At 53.8% G+C, this 17,247-nt stretch overlaps 1 protein-coding gene across 1 annotated transcript in view; it reads left to right on the top strand.

The window, feature by feature from the left end:
- LOC147684281 (semaphorin-3F-like) overlaps positions 1 to 17,247 on the top strand; it is a 310,126-nt gene that overhangs the window by 187,591 nt on the left and 105,288 nt on the right. The window contains exon 3 of the mRNA XM_086940139.1: positions 16,479 to 16,639. Coding sequence (XP_086796265.1) covers positions 16,479 to 16,639 — 161 coding nt within the window. The remainder of the gene's footprint in view (positions 1 to 16,478; positions 16,640 to 17,247) is intronic.

Below are 17,247 nucleotides of genomic sequence, written 5' to 3'. Positions count from 1 at the left end.
GAAGGAGCCTCGAACTCGCAACCATGCGGTTAATAGCACCACCCTCTCTCCGCCTGAGCCACCCAGACACCGTTCTCACCGTCTGATGGAGATGAGCGGCCCGTCCCCCACCTCGGAAGAAAGAAAGCCCTTTAAACAAGGAGAGCAGCCTGCGAGGCCCACCGGCCACACCGCCCATCCCTGCGAGCGTGTCGTCTAAATTATTCGCTGCGCAAGCACTCCGCATGCAGTACAAGGAGTGCAAAATTGTTACGGTAATTCCTGCGTTCTTGTTTATATTTCACATGCTATACTCAATCATGCATTCCATGTTCGCTCCTTTTCAAGCAAGTTACTTTTCCAGTCCGCTTATTACTCTTGCCTCGTGCCTAATGTAGATTGAATCACATACATGTGTTTAAATAGTTCCCGATCGTCACCCACGATGTTGTAATGAACTCTCTCCTCAACTTCGATTGGAATTAATAGACGTTGGTCACTCCCTTCACAACTAAAGAAACGGGGCAAACTATATCTGATAAAAAACGAAAAACGGAAATGGCTACACAAGCAACACGAGTCATGACATAAATTGAAAGTAAGTTCAAAACAGGCAAACTATTAACGGCACCGGGGCCAATAACTTGATTTGCATGCTTGAGCTGTGCGCAGATGTACATTACAACAAAGGCGTCACATGTGCAGCGATCGCTCATACCCCAGCCCCGGCAGCCTTGTGCTGTGTGTCTTCACTGGCAGGACAGCCTTGCCTCCGGTGAAAGCCACGCTCGTGCAGTTACCGATCACTTCCCTCCCTCAGTGCGCCTACTCCCACGAGGTCCGGGCTCGGCTACGCCGGATCACCGCAAGCGGAAGACCGCCGACCTCCCACTCCACACGAGGATATGAAGGTATGAAGGTTAAACTAGAGGCCGGGAGGTACGAGGGAGATGATTCTGGGCCCGCGACCTGTCCGGTGCAGCAGAGGAAAGAGACCGGGGTACCTGCCCCAGGAACCTAAATAGGGTCCCCAGTCTCCGCCCTCTGCCCCACCGGAAGTGCGTCACCTCGTTGCCCTGGAAGTGCTAAGTGGCCGGTCGCCCCTTGGGGCTGCCCGGCCACCAATGAGATTAGCGAGGTAGGGGCGGGGGCCGGGGGGGCGGATCCTAGGAGCGCACTCCTTGATGCTCGTGCTTGGCAAAGAAAGTCTTCAGAGGGCTAACTAGCCAGCGGGCTAGCAACCGGGAAGACGCGTCGAGCTGACATGCAAGAGCAGGCCCCATGCAGCACTCGTGGAGTGTGGAGGGCTGAGCTTCGGTGCAAATGGCGCTTGGGTCTGGGGCTTTTCATACTCCAAAGCACAACTGCAAGGGTACCTCGGGAGTCAATGCAGTTAGCAAAATGCAGGATGTCTAGGGTGTCCGGTCCCACGTCTCTCGTGTCCGCCACGGGTCTCAGCTTTGCTGTGGATGTGGGTCGGAGTGAGAGAAGTCTGAAAGTCCAGTTCCTGTGTCGCTGAGTCTTCGGGTTCCAGCGGGAGCATCAACAAAGCAAACTGTCAAGTTACTAGTGTGCCTGTATGCACTGGGTGGTCACTCCTTGACCACAAGGGAGATGTCTTCAGTCTTCTAGTCAAAATAGAACATCAAAGGACCAAGAGTTCTGTATCAAAGTTTTGTTCCAGGATAATCTAAAGTCCTGGGGACACAGCTCCTATACTTATACTAAGCTAAGGGTCTGGATTACCTGCCTAGGTCACTCCTAGGGGTGGACCTGGGAAGGGGGTGGTTACACCCCTTTCCCTCTGTCCAGTTTCACTCCAGAGCGGGCTGGAGTGCCCCAGCAACTAGTTTGAACCGGGCTATGCATGGAGCACCTTGTGTGCCCCAGGCAGTGTCTGGAAAAGCATCTTTCAATGCAGCCCTCCCTGCCCCAATACACTACAGGCTGTCTGGGGAGGTGCTGGCACCTCCCCTGACAGGAAACCTATTGTCCAGGCCTCCCCTGCCGGAGTTTCGTCCAGCAGCAGGAGGTCAGACTCGTGTCTATGGTGGCAGCAGCATCCATTTTGTGATGCTGAGGCTCTCTTTTACTTTCACCGGGGTTAGCAGTAACTACATGTCTTCTCCCTCTAGAAGGGTGGAATGCTATCCCCGCCGCCAGGACTGGTGGGGGAGTAGTATTCCTAAGTGTTTGACACCTTACATGACATGTTTTGATAAATCCAAACCAAAGTTAGCATTAACCGCGAGGATTATAATGCACTTAAGAGTATATGGTATGGCTATATCATAGAACTGCTATAAGGACATGGTTCCGAAAGCTGCAGAGGTGCTCTGCTCATGCTAGGGCAACCTCTCACTTAAAACCAAGCACTCTACCTTCAGGATTGTCAAGGCCTACCATAGGAGTGACTTATAGGTGCATATGTGTCTATATATAAGGTAGATATAGATATACTATAGCTAAGTAAGGGGTGATTACACCACCTTACCCAAGCTGAGTGATCAGCCTGTGGTGTCAGTTTGGAGGGCCAGCTAGGTGTGGCATAATACATGCTGCAGCCCCTGGTAGGCCTTAGTTGCACCTATGTCCTGGGTACCTAGGTACACAATTCAGGGACTCACAAAGGTGACCCAATCTGGTATGTACCTAAAGTACATGGAGTCCATTTTACAGTGAGAGCAGATAGCCTGGGGCCCTGATAAGCAGGATCCCAGGCCAACTAAGTCGAAAACCAGCAAAACACTAGTCAAAAAGTTGGGGTAACCATAGTCAGATCTCCACCTTCCTACACCCACCAATTCTTCATAATTGCTGGCTTTACTGCTAAGTGTGCCCAGTTCATGCACTCTATTCCTTTAGACTTCGTTTCTTTCTATAACTGCAAAATGCAGGGACCTTGTAGGCGCCAGTCCCCTTGCTGAAACAACAAAATGCGAGCATGACTTTGTCCAGAGACATTCCCCCAGTCTTTCAAGTACAGACATGTGGCAAGTCCAATCCCGGGTTAGAACGCCCCTCTATTTACCCTGAACCTAGAGCCCCAGCCCGCTGGTCCTGTTACCCTGGACGGCCAGTGCTTCCTCCCGCTGGAGACGTGTGGGTGCCGCCGACACCTGCATTGTATAACAAGTGAAGCCCCAGCGGTTCAGCCGTTCACTCCTAGTTCGCCCGCTGTGCTTTAATCCAAGTCAGGCGCTTCTCATCAGAGCCAATCCTTCCACACGTGAGCTCACGTTTATTGCGAAAGTGGGTCTCCCTTACATTCAACAGCAGTTGACCAACGCCAGCCGTGTCAGCCCTCGTGGTACCTGTGGAAGCCAGGCCCCACCACCCTCCACGAGCCCGTCCGTGGTCAAGTTGGCAATGAATGCTGTGCCCGAAGCTTGATCCTAAGCCCCCAGCTGGTACCAAGAGGTTGGCGTCAAAATCCCAAGGCTACTGAGACCGAACGACCCTCCTGGTCCCCGGGCTCACGGCACGGGGCCAGTCCCGGCTGCACCGCCCACTGCTCCAGCCGCACAGCCATACCCCTGAAACATCACCCACAGCCGAACCCTTGAGGGGGCGTGGCGGTTCAGGCTGGTCCACGCCCCCCACGGATATAGTAAGATCTTGGGCAGCAAATGGAGTGGCTACTTGCAAGTGCCCCGGCACTTACTTTTATTTAAAGTTTGATGCCACAACCTGCCCTTTCTTGCCCCAGCACAGTGCGCGTTCAAATCTACACCTCCGACCTACCCTCATGCCAACTACCCCCTGCACCATTTGAAACCAGGGCGACCAGGCCCTTGCGCGATACGCATGCTCGACCCTGCTTGAGGGGGGGTGCACCGGGCACCCACCCACTGTCCGCAGCGGGCTCGAGGGGGGTGCACCGGGCACGCTCACCGCAACGACAAAACGTGCGGCAACGCAAGATGACAGCGATGTGTTCTTCTGTTTGAGTGTCCTCCATTTATTGCAGTTTTATACCTCTACTTGTACTTTGTACTCTTTTGTAACTTGCACACGTCACTTTTCTCTTGTAACACTCTGTTTGCTCCTCTTACATTTTGTTTGCTTTAGACACTTGCACAAGTGCCACCATTGCCTACGTAACGTTTGTTCTTGTGTTTGAGTGTCTGCCATTTATTCAGTATTTTTCCTCGACTTGCACTTTGTCCACTTTTGTAACCTGCACACTTGTCACTCTTTCCTCCTGTAAGGCACTGTTTGCTTCCTCTTGTATTTTGTTTGCTCACAATTGTCACTTTTGCCTCATGTAATGTAACGTTTGCTTTTGTAATTTGTTCACTTGTATCAGTTCTGTTCCTATTGTGAAGCCTCTGACGCCTTCGGGTAAAGTCCGCGCTATAGTAAAAAACGCATAAAATGTACCCAGGGCCTACCAGGGGCTGCAGCATGTATTATGCCACCCCAGGCTGGCCATCTAAATCTGACACAACTGGCTGCACGACAGCTGGGGCATGGTGGTGTAATCACCCTTTGCTTTAGATATAGTATACCTATATCTAACCCTAAAATGGACACATGTATTCCTATCAGTCACTCCTATGGCAGGCCTTGACAATCCTGAAGGCAGAGTGCTTGGATTCATGTGAGATGGTGCTCTGGCATGAGCTGAGCCCATTTGCAGCTTGCGGAACCAAGTCCTAATAGCTGTTCCATGATAACGCGTACCATATACTCTTAAGTGCATTATAATCCTCGCGGTTATTTGCCAACTCTGGTATAGCTTTATCAAAACATGTCGAGTAAGGTGTCATACGAATTGGAATACTAATCCCTCGCCAATTCTGGCGACGGGGTTAGCATTGCACCCTTCTAGAGGGACACGACATGTATGTAACTGTGAACCCCGGTTAAAGTTAACTCGAGCCTCAGCATCACAAAATGGATGCTGCCACCACAGACACAAGTCTGACCTCCTGCTGCTGGGAGTCCTTCCAGCGAGGAGAGCTTGGACAAAGGGTTTCCTGTCAGGGGCGGTGCTAGCACCATCCCAGACAGGGTTTTGTGTATCCCAGGTAGGCAGGGCTGAGAGGAAGGTGACTGCAAGTGGCACCCCAGTGCTCACTGTGCATATGCCGGCTTGAACCAGTTCCAGGGGCACACCAGCCCCTGAGCTGGGAAAAGTCCGGACAGGGGAGAGGGGTGTAACCACCCCCCTCCTGGTCCCACCCATGGGCAGGACCTAGTCGCGTGGCAGCCTCTTTCTTTAGTATAAAGATAGGAGCGGGCCCCCTTCCCAAATTAGATCATTCTGAATCTTGACTACTTTCCACGAAAGAACTCTTGAACCCTTCTGAAGACTCTCCCTTGTGGCTAAGGAGTAGCCACCCTCCACCAGCGGGCACCATCTTAGCGCATGCGGTTTGCTGCAAGCCCATCCTCCGGATCAAGACTGCCCAGCTCGACGAGACCCGGATTCCCTGCCATCTCTGACCTCTACCTACATCATCAGCCCAGCTGAGATTCGTGGGTGTGACGAGACCCGAGGGACCGGCCATCTTCAGAACCTGCATGACGCTTATCCAGCACGATCGCCGAGGGATCCTCGAGTGAGTGCTTTGGGGTTTGAGAAGCCCTAACCCTGAGCAGCTCCAGCACCGAAGTCCAGCCTCCCAGCATCCACGAGATCTGCGTGGGGCCCTTCTGCTCTTTGCTGCTCACCACGTTGTCCGGCTACGTGCCTGCTGGCTTGTGGCCCTCCTGACGACGAACCACGACACTTCCATCGCTGGTCTGGCTGCTCCAGACTGGCCCTTGCTCCCCTCCAACTGAGGAGCACCCCGGACCCTCCTGGTCCACTCCGGACGCCATCTTGAGTCCACCGCGTGGGCTTGCCTTTGCCAAGGCTTGTTGCTCCAATCCTGGTGTCAGCAGCGCCGACAGCAGACACCTTCGTGGGACAGCTCGCACCTCCATCCTGGTCGCCGACAACGCCTCCTGGTCCGAGAGACTGCAGAGCCCAGCGTCGCCCACTCACCTGGTCGAGGTGACTACATCCGGTGCCATCCTGGTGCCCATCTGATCACGGGCTAGTGATCAAGAACTGAGTCCCCTCTGCTTTCAGGTCATCTTCAACTCCAATCCAGGCTTGGATCCCATCGAACTTCATCACTGGTCGCCTACCAGCAACTTCTTCTTTCAGGCTCCATAGACTGTAACGAGGATTCCCGATGTCTTTTGAACCCTATGCAGCCGCAGCCCCTGGGCTAGGTAACTCGAGCATTTTGGTGCTCCAACGTAGGTTCACTATCTAAGTGTCCAGATCCTTTTTCGTTTTCAGCCTAACTAGTCTGATTCGTCCGATAACACTAACTTTACGAAATCTAGCATCCATAGACTTTGTCCCGCATCCTGCGTGAGAGTGCACACTCTGCACCCGATCTCCCTAGGCCTCCTGCTCCTAACCTGAAGGTTCTGTAGTGTAGTCCTAGCGATCCTAAAGCCTCTGGATCCAGATACTTACCTGCTAGTATTTCACATTCCACTTTTGTAGTATATGGTTTTTCGTGCCCCTCGGGTATTTGTGTAAATTGTGCAACTTAAAGTATTTTCTTAAGAGTTTTGTTGTGTGCTTAGCTCCCTGACTCATAAAGAGATCAGGGTAGACTTGTTATAAATATCCTTTTATTTTCATAACAACTTGTGTGGTGTCCTTTCACTTGGTGTTCAAGGGGTATATGTGATGGTATAACAGCTGGCTTAACACGCCCTCTAGAGTTTAGCCTAAAGACTGCTCTTGTCCATGCTACTAGGATAGCTGGTCTATAAGGTTGACTTACAACCAATCATCAATAAGGGTCGTTTGGAATGATGCATAGTGATCACTAGAATAGTGAGCACTGCATATCAGGCCAACTTCTCACACTCACAAGGTGTTGAAGTCACTCACAGGGTGCCGGAGTCGCTCACAGGGTGTTGGAGTCGCTCACAGGGTGTTGGAGTCGCTCACAGGGTGTTGGAGTCACTCACAGGGGGTTGGAGTCACTCACACGGTGCCAGAGTCACTCACGGGGTGCTGGAGTCACTCACAGGGGGTTGGAGTCACTCACACGGTGCCGGAGTCACTCGCGGGGTGCTGGAGTCACTCACAGGGTGCTGGAGTCACTCACAGGGTTTGGAGTCACTCACAGGGGGTTGGAGTCACTCGCAGAGGGTTGGAGTCACTTGTGTGGTGTCCTTTCACTTGGTGTTCAAGGGGTATTTGTGATGGTATAACAGCTGGCTTAACACGCCCTCTAGAGTTTAGCCTAAAGACTGCTCTTGTCCATGCTACTAGGATAGCTGGTCTATAAGGTTGACTTACAACCAATCATCAATAAGGGTCGTTTGGAATGATACATAGTGATCACTAGAATAGTGAGCACTGCATATCAGGCCAACTTCTCACACTCACAAGGTGTTGAAGTCACTCACAGGGTGCCGGAGTCGCTCACAGGGTGTTGAAGTCACTCACAGGGTGCCGGAGTCGCTCACAGGGTGTTGGAGTCGCTCACAGGGTGTTGGAGTCGCTCACAGGGTGTTGGAGTCACTCACAGGGGGTTGGAGTCACTCACACGGTGCCAGAGTCACTCACAGGGTGCTGGAGTCACTCACAGGGTTTGGAGTCACTCACAGGGGGTTGGAGTCACTCACAGGGGGTTGGGGTCACTCACAGGGTGTTGGAGTCACTCACAGGGTGTTGGAGTCGCTCACAGGGTGTTGTGGTAAACACTTCTAAAGTTCTTATCTGTAGATTTCTGCGGGGGGTGCAGACATGCAAGGAGGGGTGCAGGCCTGCAGGGAGGAGTGCAGGCATGCCGGGATCCGTCGGAGCCCACATACCTGAGCAAGAACAGAGGTTGCGAAACTCTGATGTTATCTTAAGACCCAGAAATCAGAAAGGCAAGCCAGGCAGTAACTTCTGCCAGAGGTGAGCCTGACTCCGCCCCCGCCGCACTGGCCTGGAGAGGGAGCAGACAGTGGGATGGGCTGTGAAACTGGTGAACAGGATCTAACGCCCAGAGATAGCGAGAGGCAAGGGATGCCTCCAGTGAGCGATACGAAAGGAGCGTTAGAGTTCAGTCCGCAGAGGGATGGGGGGGCACTGACCACTGGGGAGACACAGTGATGACCTGGGCCGAGAGTCTGCCCGCCGCCAGGCCCATGTGCTGCTCCAGGCTGGACCAGTTGCAACAGGTCAGCTGGGCAGCTGCAGGGAGGCCTCGGGAGCTTGTTGTGTCCGTGTAGCTCAGAGCAGAAGGGCAGCCAACGGACGCCTGGGCGCATATTTGAATGCAGTTATCGCCACCAGAACTTCACATTTTTTGATGTTCTGGTGGCGATAATCCCTCGTCTTATTTACAAAGCGGCGTGGCTTAACCCTGCCTTGTAAATATGCCTCTATTCACGCAGCACTGAGCAGGAAAGGGGCGTGCAGTGGGGGTTCCGCCGCAACACCCATTGCTTTTTGACACTGCCCCCTATGTACAAGGCTGGCGTAAATATGGGCGGCACCAAAAAATAAGACCAGGAAAACCCTGGTCTTAAAGTGGGGCAACAAGGATTTCTCCTTGTTTCTGCTGTTGTGGTGGTGGTGGTGGTGGACGTGGTGGTGGATGTGGTGGTGGACGTGATGGTGGATGTGGTGGTGGTGGTGGACGTGGTGGTGGTGGTGGACGTGGTGGTAGACGTGGTGGTGGTGGATGTGGTGGTGGTGGACGTGGTGGTGGTGGTGGACGTGGTGGACGTGGTGGTAGACGTGGTGGTTGTGGGTGTGGTGGTGGTGGTGGTGGACGTGGTGGTGGTGGTGGATGTGGTGGACGTGGTGGTGGACGTGGTGGTGGTGGACGTGGTGGACGTGGTGGTAGACGTGGTGGTGGTGGATGTGGTGGTGGTGGTGGTGGACGTGGTGGTGGTGGTGGACGTGGTGGACGTGGTGGTAGACGTGGTGGTGGCGGATGTGGTGGTGGTGGTGGACGTGGTGGTGGTGCTGGACGTGGTGGATGTGGTGGTGGACGTGGTGGTGGATGTGGTGGTGGTGGACGTGGTGGTGGTGGACGTGGTGGTGGATGTGGTGGTGGTGGACGTGGTGGTGGTGGACGTGGTGGTGGATGTGGTGGTGGTGGACGTGGTGGTGATGGTGGAAGTGGTGGTGGTGGACGTGGTGGTGGATGACATGGTGGTGGTGGACGTGGTTGTGGTGGTGGATGACTGTTGGGTAGGCGGGTGTTGGCAGAACGCGGAAGTAGAGGAGGATCTCGAAGGGGGCACATGGGAGAGCAGAAAGAGGCCGAATATTAGACACAAACAAGCACTGTAGAAAAGAAAAGCTCAGGCTGCCATTGTTCACTTTTCGGCTTGGCAAGTGCAGCTGTCGCGCTGGTTTAACCCCTCCCCTGCTCGTGATGGAACCACTCCGTCACAAGCCTTGGGTGGGCTGTGCTGGTGATGGAACGGTTCCGTCACGGCCCGCTCGATGCAACTGCGCGGCGCGAATTCCGCGCCTGCGCTGAGCGTTCTATTAGGCGGGCGGGCCGTGACGGAACCGTTCCGTTACAAGCACAGCTCACCCACGGGCCGTGACGGAGCGGTTCCGTCACGAGCACGGGAGCGCCGCGTGGCCCCGCCTCCCTCTTAGCGCTGCGGCGGAATAGCTGCCGCAGCGAAGGGGTTAATAAACCTTTATCCCTTGGCCGTGAATTTTGGCGCGGGTGAGGGCGGCGCCGCTGTGCTCGTGACGGAACCACCCCATCATGAGTCACAGGCGGCGTGTGCTCATGACGGCGTGGTTTCTTCACGGCCTCGCCTGCTCATTAATTTGCCTGCATTGGCGGGGAATTCATGCCGCGTGGGCGAAGCGGCAGCCGCATGACGAAACCACGTTGTCATGAGCACACGTCGCCCGTGGCTCATGACTGCATGGTTCCGTCATGAGCAGGCAAGGGATGAAAAAATCAGCGAGGGAAGAGAGGCAGGGACGGGTGGAAGTGCTTCACGACGTAAACAAGCGGTCTTCACTGTCTTCACTTTTCAAACTCTCGCACTCGTGGCGACATCCACCTTGCAGGAGCGGGCAGCGGCCATATGTTTGTAATTAACGTGGCCGCGCCGCTGCTCGTTCCCGCACGGTGGATGCCGCCACAAGTATGAGTGCTTGAAAAGTTAATACCGATGGCTAAAGGCCCTCCTAGATTAGCGCCGGCGCGCTGCCTAGGCCAGATCTAAAAACCATTCTGTTATCCAAGCGCGGGCGCCATCTAGCGGCTAGAGGGCTGGCGCTTTTCTAAGTCCACTCCCGGCGCAGACGCGCGGAACCCGTGATCCTGCGCACAGAGTGCAGCTCGGGGCACGCAGAGGGGGTGTCAGCCCAGGACCCCCCAGATAAGACCCGGAGGCCCCCAGGTGCGCTCTCCCGGCTCACCCTCGGCGCACCCTGTGATAAGAGCCCTCGCGTGCTCGCCTGCACAGACTCGTCAGGAATGAGCCCGGCCTCTCTCCTTATGAACTGGTTTAAACTTCCATGTGGAGCGAGGGAGAGTCTGACACAGGCGCGGTTCGTCCATTGGGGCGTGGGGGCGTAGCCCCCCCTGCCCAACGCCGCCCGCAGCTCCCTCATGACAATCATGTCAATGAATCAACATGACGTCAGACCGCCGGGCGGGCGTCATGTTGATTCATTGACATGATAATGTACAGACGGCAACACAAGTACGCATGCGTGGGGACTGAGGGTGAATTTTTACCCGTGCCCACGCATGCGCACTTGTGTTTTGGCGGCGTTGCGCATGCCCATCAGGAGCCCTAATGGGCGTGCTGCGGGCGAGAGGGTACCTGTGCCCCAGGCGCCAGGATTGGCCAGGGGCGCTGTGAGCCTGTGACGTGTGCGGGACCGGCAGCAAGGTAAGAGTGTGTTTTTCGGTGTTTAGCTTGCACAAATGACTTGCGATAGTTCAGTGTGTTAAAGCATCTGCTGCAGAAATGTGTAAATACATGAATGATGGATGGATGGATGCAGGGTGGGTGCATTAATGATTGTTCGGTGGATGGGTGGGTGGATGGGTGCATGCATAATGGGTGGATGGATGGATGCATGAATGATGGATGCAGGATGGATGGGTGGATGCATGAATGAATGATGTATGGATGCAGGATGGATGGGTGGATGCATGAATGATGGATGGATGGGTGGGTGAATGGATGGATGCATAAATGATGTATAGATGGATGCTTGCATGATGGGTGGATGCATGATGGATGGATGGGTGGATCGATGGGTGGGTGCATGAATGAATGATGTATGGATGCAGGATGGGTGGGTGGATGGATGGGTGGATGCATGAATGATGTATGGATGGATGCATGCATGCATGATGGATTAATGCATGATGGATGGATGGGTGGGTGGATGGATGGATGGGTGGGTGCATGAATGATGTATGGATGCAGGATGGTTGGGTGGATGGATGGGTGGATGCATGAATGATGTATGGATGCATGCATGCATGATGGGCGGATGCATGATGGATGGATGGGTGGATGCATGAATGAATGATGTATGCAGGGTGGGTGGATGGATGGGTGGATGCATGAATGATGTATGGATGGATGCAAGGTGGTTCGGGCTCGCTCACTGCGCTCGATCGCTGCGGTGCAATATGCAAATTAGTTTACGCCCCACCACTTTCAAATGTCACCAGCCGCCCCTGGTCTGACAGTGATAGCGCCTCGAACGCAAAGGCTTCGAGGCGCTGAAAACAGAATAAAGGGGGATGCGGGGCTCTCGACAGGCCGTTGCTTTCAAAGCCGGCTGAGCTGGGGCAAAGTCAGTCAAACATCAGGTGAAGTGTGGCGTGACTGACCTCTGAGAGGAGCTGCCCTGTCCCGACGCGTGACTGACTCTTTCTCAACCCTGCAGACCCCTGAGAGGATCTGTGCTGTCCTGACGCGCGACTGACTCTGTCTCAACCCTGCTGACCTCTGAGGGGAGCTGTCCTGACGCGTGACTGACTCTGTCCCTTCCCTTCTGACCTCTAAGAGAATCTGCCCTGTCCTGACACGTGACTACTCTGTCTCAACCCTGCTGACTCCTGAGAGGAGCTGTCCTGTTCTGACGTGTGACTGGCTCTGTCCTGACACTTGACTGGCTCTGTCCTGACGCGTGGCTGGCTCTGTCCTGCCGTGTGACTGGCTCTGTTCTGCCCTGTGACTGGCTTTGTCCCAACCCTGCTGACCCCTGAGAGGAGCTGTCCTGTCCTGGCAGGTGACTGGCTCTGTCTCAACCCTGCTGACCCCTGAGAGGAGCTGTCCTGTCCTGGCAGGTGACTGGCTCTGTCCTGACGCGTGACTGGCTCTGTCCTGACGCGGGACTGGCTCTGTCCTGATGCGGGACTGGCTCTGTCCTGCCGCGTGACTGGCTCTGTCCTGCCGCGTGACTGGCTCTGTCCTGCTGCGTGACTGGCTCTGCCCTGACACGTGACTGGCTCTGTCCTGCAGTGTGTCTGGCTCTGTCCTGAAGTGTGTCCCAACCCTGCTGAGCCCTGAGAGGAGGTGCCCTGTCCTGACACGTGACTGACTCTGTCTCAACCCTGCAGACCCCAGAGAGGAGCTGTCCTGTCCTGGCAGGTGACTGGCTCTGTCCTGACGCGTGACTGGCTCTGTCCTGATGCCTGACTGGCTCTGTCCTGATGCCTGACTGGCTCTGTCCTGCCGCGTGACTGGCTCTGTCCTGCCGCGTGACTGGCTCTGTCCTGCCGCGTGACTGGCTCTGTCCTGCCGCGTGACTGGCTCTGTCCTGACGCGTGACTGGCTCTGTCCTGACGCGTGACTGGCTCTGTCCTGCTGCGTGACTGGCTCTGTTCTGCCGTGTGACTGGCTCTGTCCTGCCGCGTGACTGGCTCTGTCCTGCCGCGTGACTGGCTCTGTCCTGCCGCGTGACTGGCTCTGTCCTGCCGCGTGACTGGCTCTGTCCTGCCGTGTGACTGGCTCTGTCCTGAGGTGTGACTGGCTCTGTCCTGCCGTGTGACTGGCTCTGTCCTGCCGCGTGACTGGCTCTATCCTGCCGCGTGACTGGCTGTGTCCTGAAGTGTGTCTGGCTCTGTCCTGACGCGTGTCTGGCTCTATCCTGCCGCGTGACTGGCTCTGTCCTGCTGCGTGTCTGGCTCTGTCCTGACGCGTGTCTGGCTCTGTCCTGAAGTGTGACTGGCTCTGTCCAGCTCTGTGTGTGTCCGGGTGCCTCGGGCTTGTAGAAGTCCCTGTTCCAGTGACTCTGCCTCAGTGGACCTCTCCCTTATCCTGTGACTGGCTTTCCCCAGCCCCACCTGCTCTTTGGGGGTCCAGGCTCCTCGGGAGGGGCCCGTGTGGACCCCTGTACCTCTGTCAGCAGCGCCTGGACAGTGTGTCGAGTCCATGTGGCTTCTCAGCGCTGTGCGCCTCGGCGGTTGTGTGTCCTGGTGAAAGTGAACAGGGGGCCAAGAACCCGATCCTCCGCGGGTGACCCCGGGGGGAGCGAGAATCGAGGGGATCCGTGGACGTCAATGAACACAAATGAATGAACTATGACCTCTATACCTTAAGTCACGGCAGGCGCGAGCTTCAGCCTGGACCAGAAGAGCCGGATACAGGCGGGGATTGTGGTGCGTTCATGAGAGCTCGGAGTGTGCACTCCATGTGGGTTCAACCTTTCCCCCTTGCCCCCCCACCCCCTGGGCTCCACACCCCCCCTGGGTTCCACCCCCCCCCCGCCCCCCTGGGTTCCACATTACCCCCCCCCCTGTGTTCACCCATTACCTTACGTTCTCACCCCCTCCTTAAGGGGTTGTACCCCTCTTGGGTCCCCGGAGACCCCGTCTGTGTGCGCGGAAGGTCTTGCAGCACCACAGACACATGGTCGTAACCGGTCCAACCCACCCCGCAGGGCACACCATGGGGGCCATCCTCTCCGTCCGCAGGAGCACACTGAACCCCAGAGACCGCTGAGTCACTTAGAGGAACCCCAATCCGTCTCCTTCCTCCTCAACCTCCCTCAAAGGCCGAGACCTCCGAGAAAATCTGACACTGAGGATTCACCAGAGCTTGGGGTCGAGACCCCACTTTGCCTAAAACATCTCTGCCCCCCCCCCCCCCCCCCAACCTTCCCATCTTGAGCTGCTTTCACGCTGGCAGATATTATATTGACACTTTGAGCCAACACTTGCTTTTGAGACAAATGCTTTTTGCATGCAGATTTTGTTTTTTTTAATTATGATGGCAATGTTGAAAGAAAAACTACTTGTCCCAGAGTGCCATGCGGTGTTGGCTAAAGCACCAGAAATGGCTAAAGAGTTGTACAATACATAGGGCCACTTGGCAGCTCTGAACATATTTAACAATTGGTACATTTGCGTAAAAGGGCCCTCAACACACGCTATTGGGGTTGAGAGGGTGGGGACTACACAGATCCTGGCTGACAAGAGACATTACTGACAGCCGCTTGCAGAGTGTCTCAAGGCCACTGGCTTCTTTTGCTAACGCACAGCACTGTTTTTCAACATGAAGTTTGTCTGCACAACCCATAGGCAGACTAAGCGCTACACCTACATAGGTTTTTCCGATCGCAAACAGCCCAATTCGCAGAATCGGGTCATTGGCGACTGGAAGAATGCATTTTCCTATGTATCAAACCCATTTTGTGATTTAGTACCTTGTTACCAAATCGCAAAATGGGTTAGCTATTCGGTATTAGGAAGGAGTGTTTTAAGAGAGTACCTCCCTAATAGCGACTTGCATTGCTATGTACAAATGTTTTGCAATCAAAATGCAGTCGCAAAACATTCGCATTTTATCGCCTACTTCAGGTAGGTGGTAACCCATCCGCAAATGGGAAGGGATGCCCAGGGGACCCCTTTCCCTTTGTGAATGCATACAAAAACATTTTTTCAGAGCAGGCAGTGACCCCACGTACCACTACCCACTCTTAAAAAATGAAACAGAAACTTTTAATTTTTGTTTTTGAAACACAACCCATTTTCCTTTAAGGAAAACTGGCTGCATTTGAAAAAAAATGTTGCTTTATTTAAAAGCAAACACAGTCATGGTAGTCTGCTGTCTCTAGCGGACCGCCATCCCTCTGTTTTCAGCGATTCCCAATAGCTCGCAGATTTCGACCTACCTCATGAATATTGATGAGGTAGGTCAATTTCAACTTTATTAGGAATTGATAAATGTGTCAAAGACACATTAGTACATATGTGTTTGCGATTTCCTAATAGCAAATCACAAAAATTTGCTATTAGGAAACCGCAAAATGAAACCTATGAACTTGTGGCCCCAAATGCATCACCCGGCCAGAGCCTCTTATCCCTCATTGGAGCTTCACACCCCTCTAGTGGGGCTTGCCCCAAACTTTGAACACTACTGAGACCGTGCAAAGTGGATTTTTCATGTATATTTAAGGAGCCCTGTTCTTGGCCCTGCTATGTTAAACATACCTGCCTGTACACTTTGTGACATCAAATGATCGTACTTAATTTAATACAGCATCTGGTTACCACAAAGTAGGATGTGAGCACCACAAACACATCCGCCTCCTTGGAGTAAATAGGATATATTAAGTTGGTTGCATATTGATGACTCAAATAATCCACGCAAATCCATAAGGTTGAGTCGATTTTTGTTACTACAACGATGGGTGCCAGCCACTCGCTTTGGTCTGGTTGACTGAAATGCACGGAAAACACCATCACTTTTTCTTCATAACTGGTTTTAGCAACCCTTCGGAAACCTAGTTACTCCCACAAGATTGTAGGGCAGGGCTTCAAGGAGGGTTCTTTTGGGTCTCCATCTTCAGCACCTCTTTCACAAGCTTAAAATCATTGAGTCACTGAATAGTCATTTTGAAATCCTGTAACTCTCTGTAATATTCCCTTTGTAACTTATGTTTTACTCCTAGTCCCATTAGTGCAGAGGACTCTTATACTATTTCATCTTTCAGTCTGTAATAATCATTCCTGTGCGGCACACTCCATAGCAGTATGTTAAAATTAATTGGTCCACAGATGGTCACCAGTTTGTCAAGAATAGGTCCCAGTTACCTCTAGCTGATCACGTCTTTAGTTCCTACCATCCCCTGTGTGGTCCCCTCTGCCCCTCCCCAGCCTCCTTCCTTTCAGTGTACTGGGCACCCATAAAATTCTATTCAGGCGCTTCCTCCCTCATCAGTCCAGGACCTTGTCAAGGGCTAATTAAAACTTGGCATCTCTGAACATCCCCTAGGACTTCTGGAATCAAGCATCCCCTCTGTTGACGCAGGAGTGGGAAGAAAGGCAGGTGAGGGCTGGACATTTATCAGCCCCTCCCCCATCGCACGGCATCCTTGAGTTGAATGGTGTGTGACCCTACCGCCCTCCTTGCTGTGTACAAGTGTCCACTTGTTCCCATTGGCAGCTGGGGTGAGGAGATGCTGTGTGGAAGCTGTGCCAGGGTGGAGGTCTCATGTATCTCATGGTCTCACCTCTCTTCCTTTCTAGATCTGATGGACACTCGCACCGCCAGGCCCTTCAGCTTCACCTTTAACACCAGCGATTACCGGATCCTCCTCATCGACCAAGATCAAGACCGGCTGTACTTGGGCACCAGGGAGTTTGTGATCGCGCTGGACCTGCAGAACATCAACAAGGAGCCATTGATTGTGAGTGTGAGGGACCCTGGTCGGGAGGTAGACAGGGTGGAGGACAAGGGTGCAACACAAAGGATCTACTTGTAAACGTGAGGGACCCCTACCAGGAGGTCAGGAGAGGGGAGGACAAGGGGGCCACACTAACGATACACTCTTTGGAGCATGAGGGACACCTCCCAGGAGGTGAGGAGAGAGGAGGAGGACAAGGAGCCGCTGATTGTGGGTGTGAGGGACTTTGGCCGGGAGCTGGAGAGTGACGGGAGAAGGATGGAGGATAAGGACACTACAAAGTTGTGGATTTGAGGGTCACTGGCAGAGAGGTGGAGAACAAGGTGGGCTACAGAACACTATTATTGTAGTGACATGATACTGAACACCTGGGGAGGTGGATGAGACTGGTAGGGAAGAGTATGCTACTTATTTTATTATAGACAGGGATAGTAACCCTGGGGGGATCATGAAGGGGGAGGCTGTACCAGAGGAGCACTTTCCAGATTGGGGGGGACACAGGTCCTGAGATGGAGAGTGAAGGACAACAGAACTCCTGCAGCGTAAGTTGTAGCCCTAAACCGAGTTCTTTTGTGCTTGAACCTACGGCCCAATGGAAGTTCTTGTGAGCG

This window comes from Lissotriton vulgaris, chromosome 10, assembly GCF_964263255.1.
Source record: "Lissotriton vulgaris chromosome 10, aLisVul1.2, whole genome shotgun sequence".
Taxonomy (NCBI): domain Eukaryota; kingdom Metazoa; phylum Chordata; class Amphibia; order Caudata; family Salamandridae; genus Lissotriton; species Lissotriton vulgaris.
This window is presented reverse-complemented; position numbering and strand designations above follow the sequence as displayed.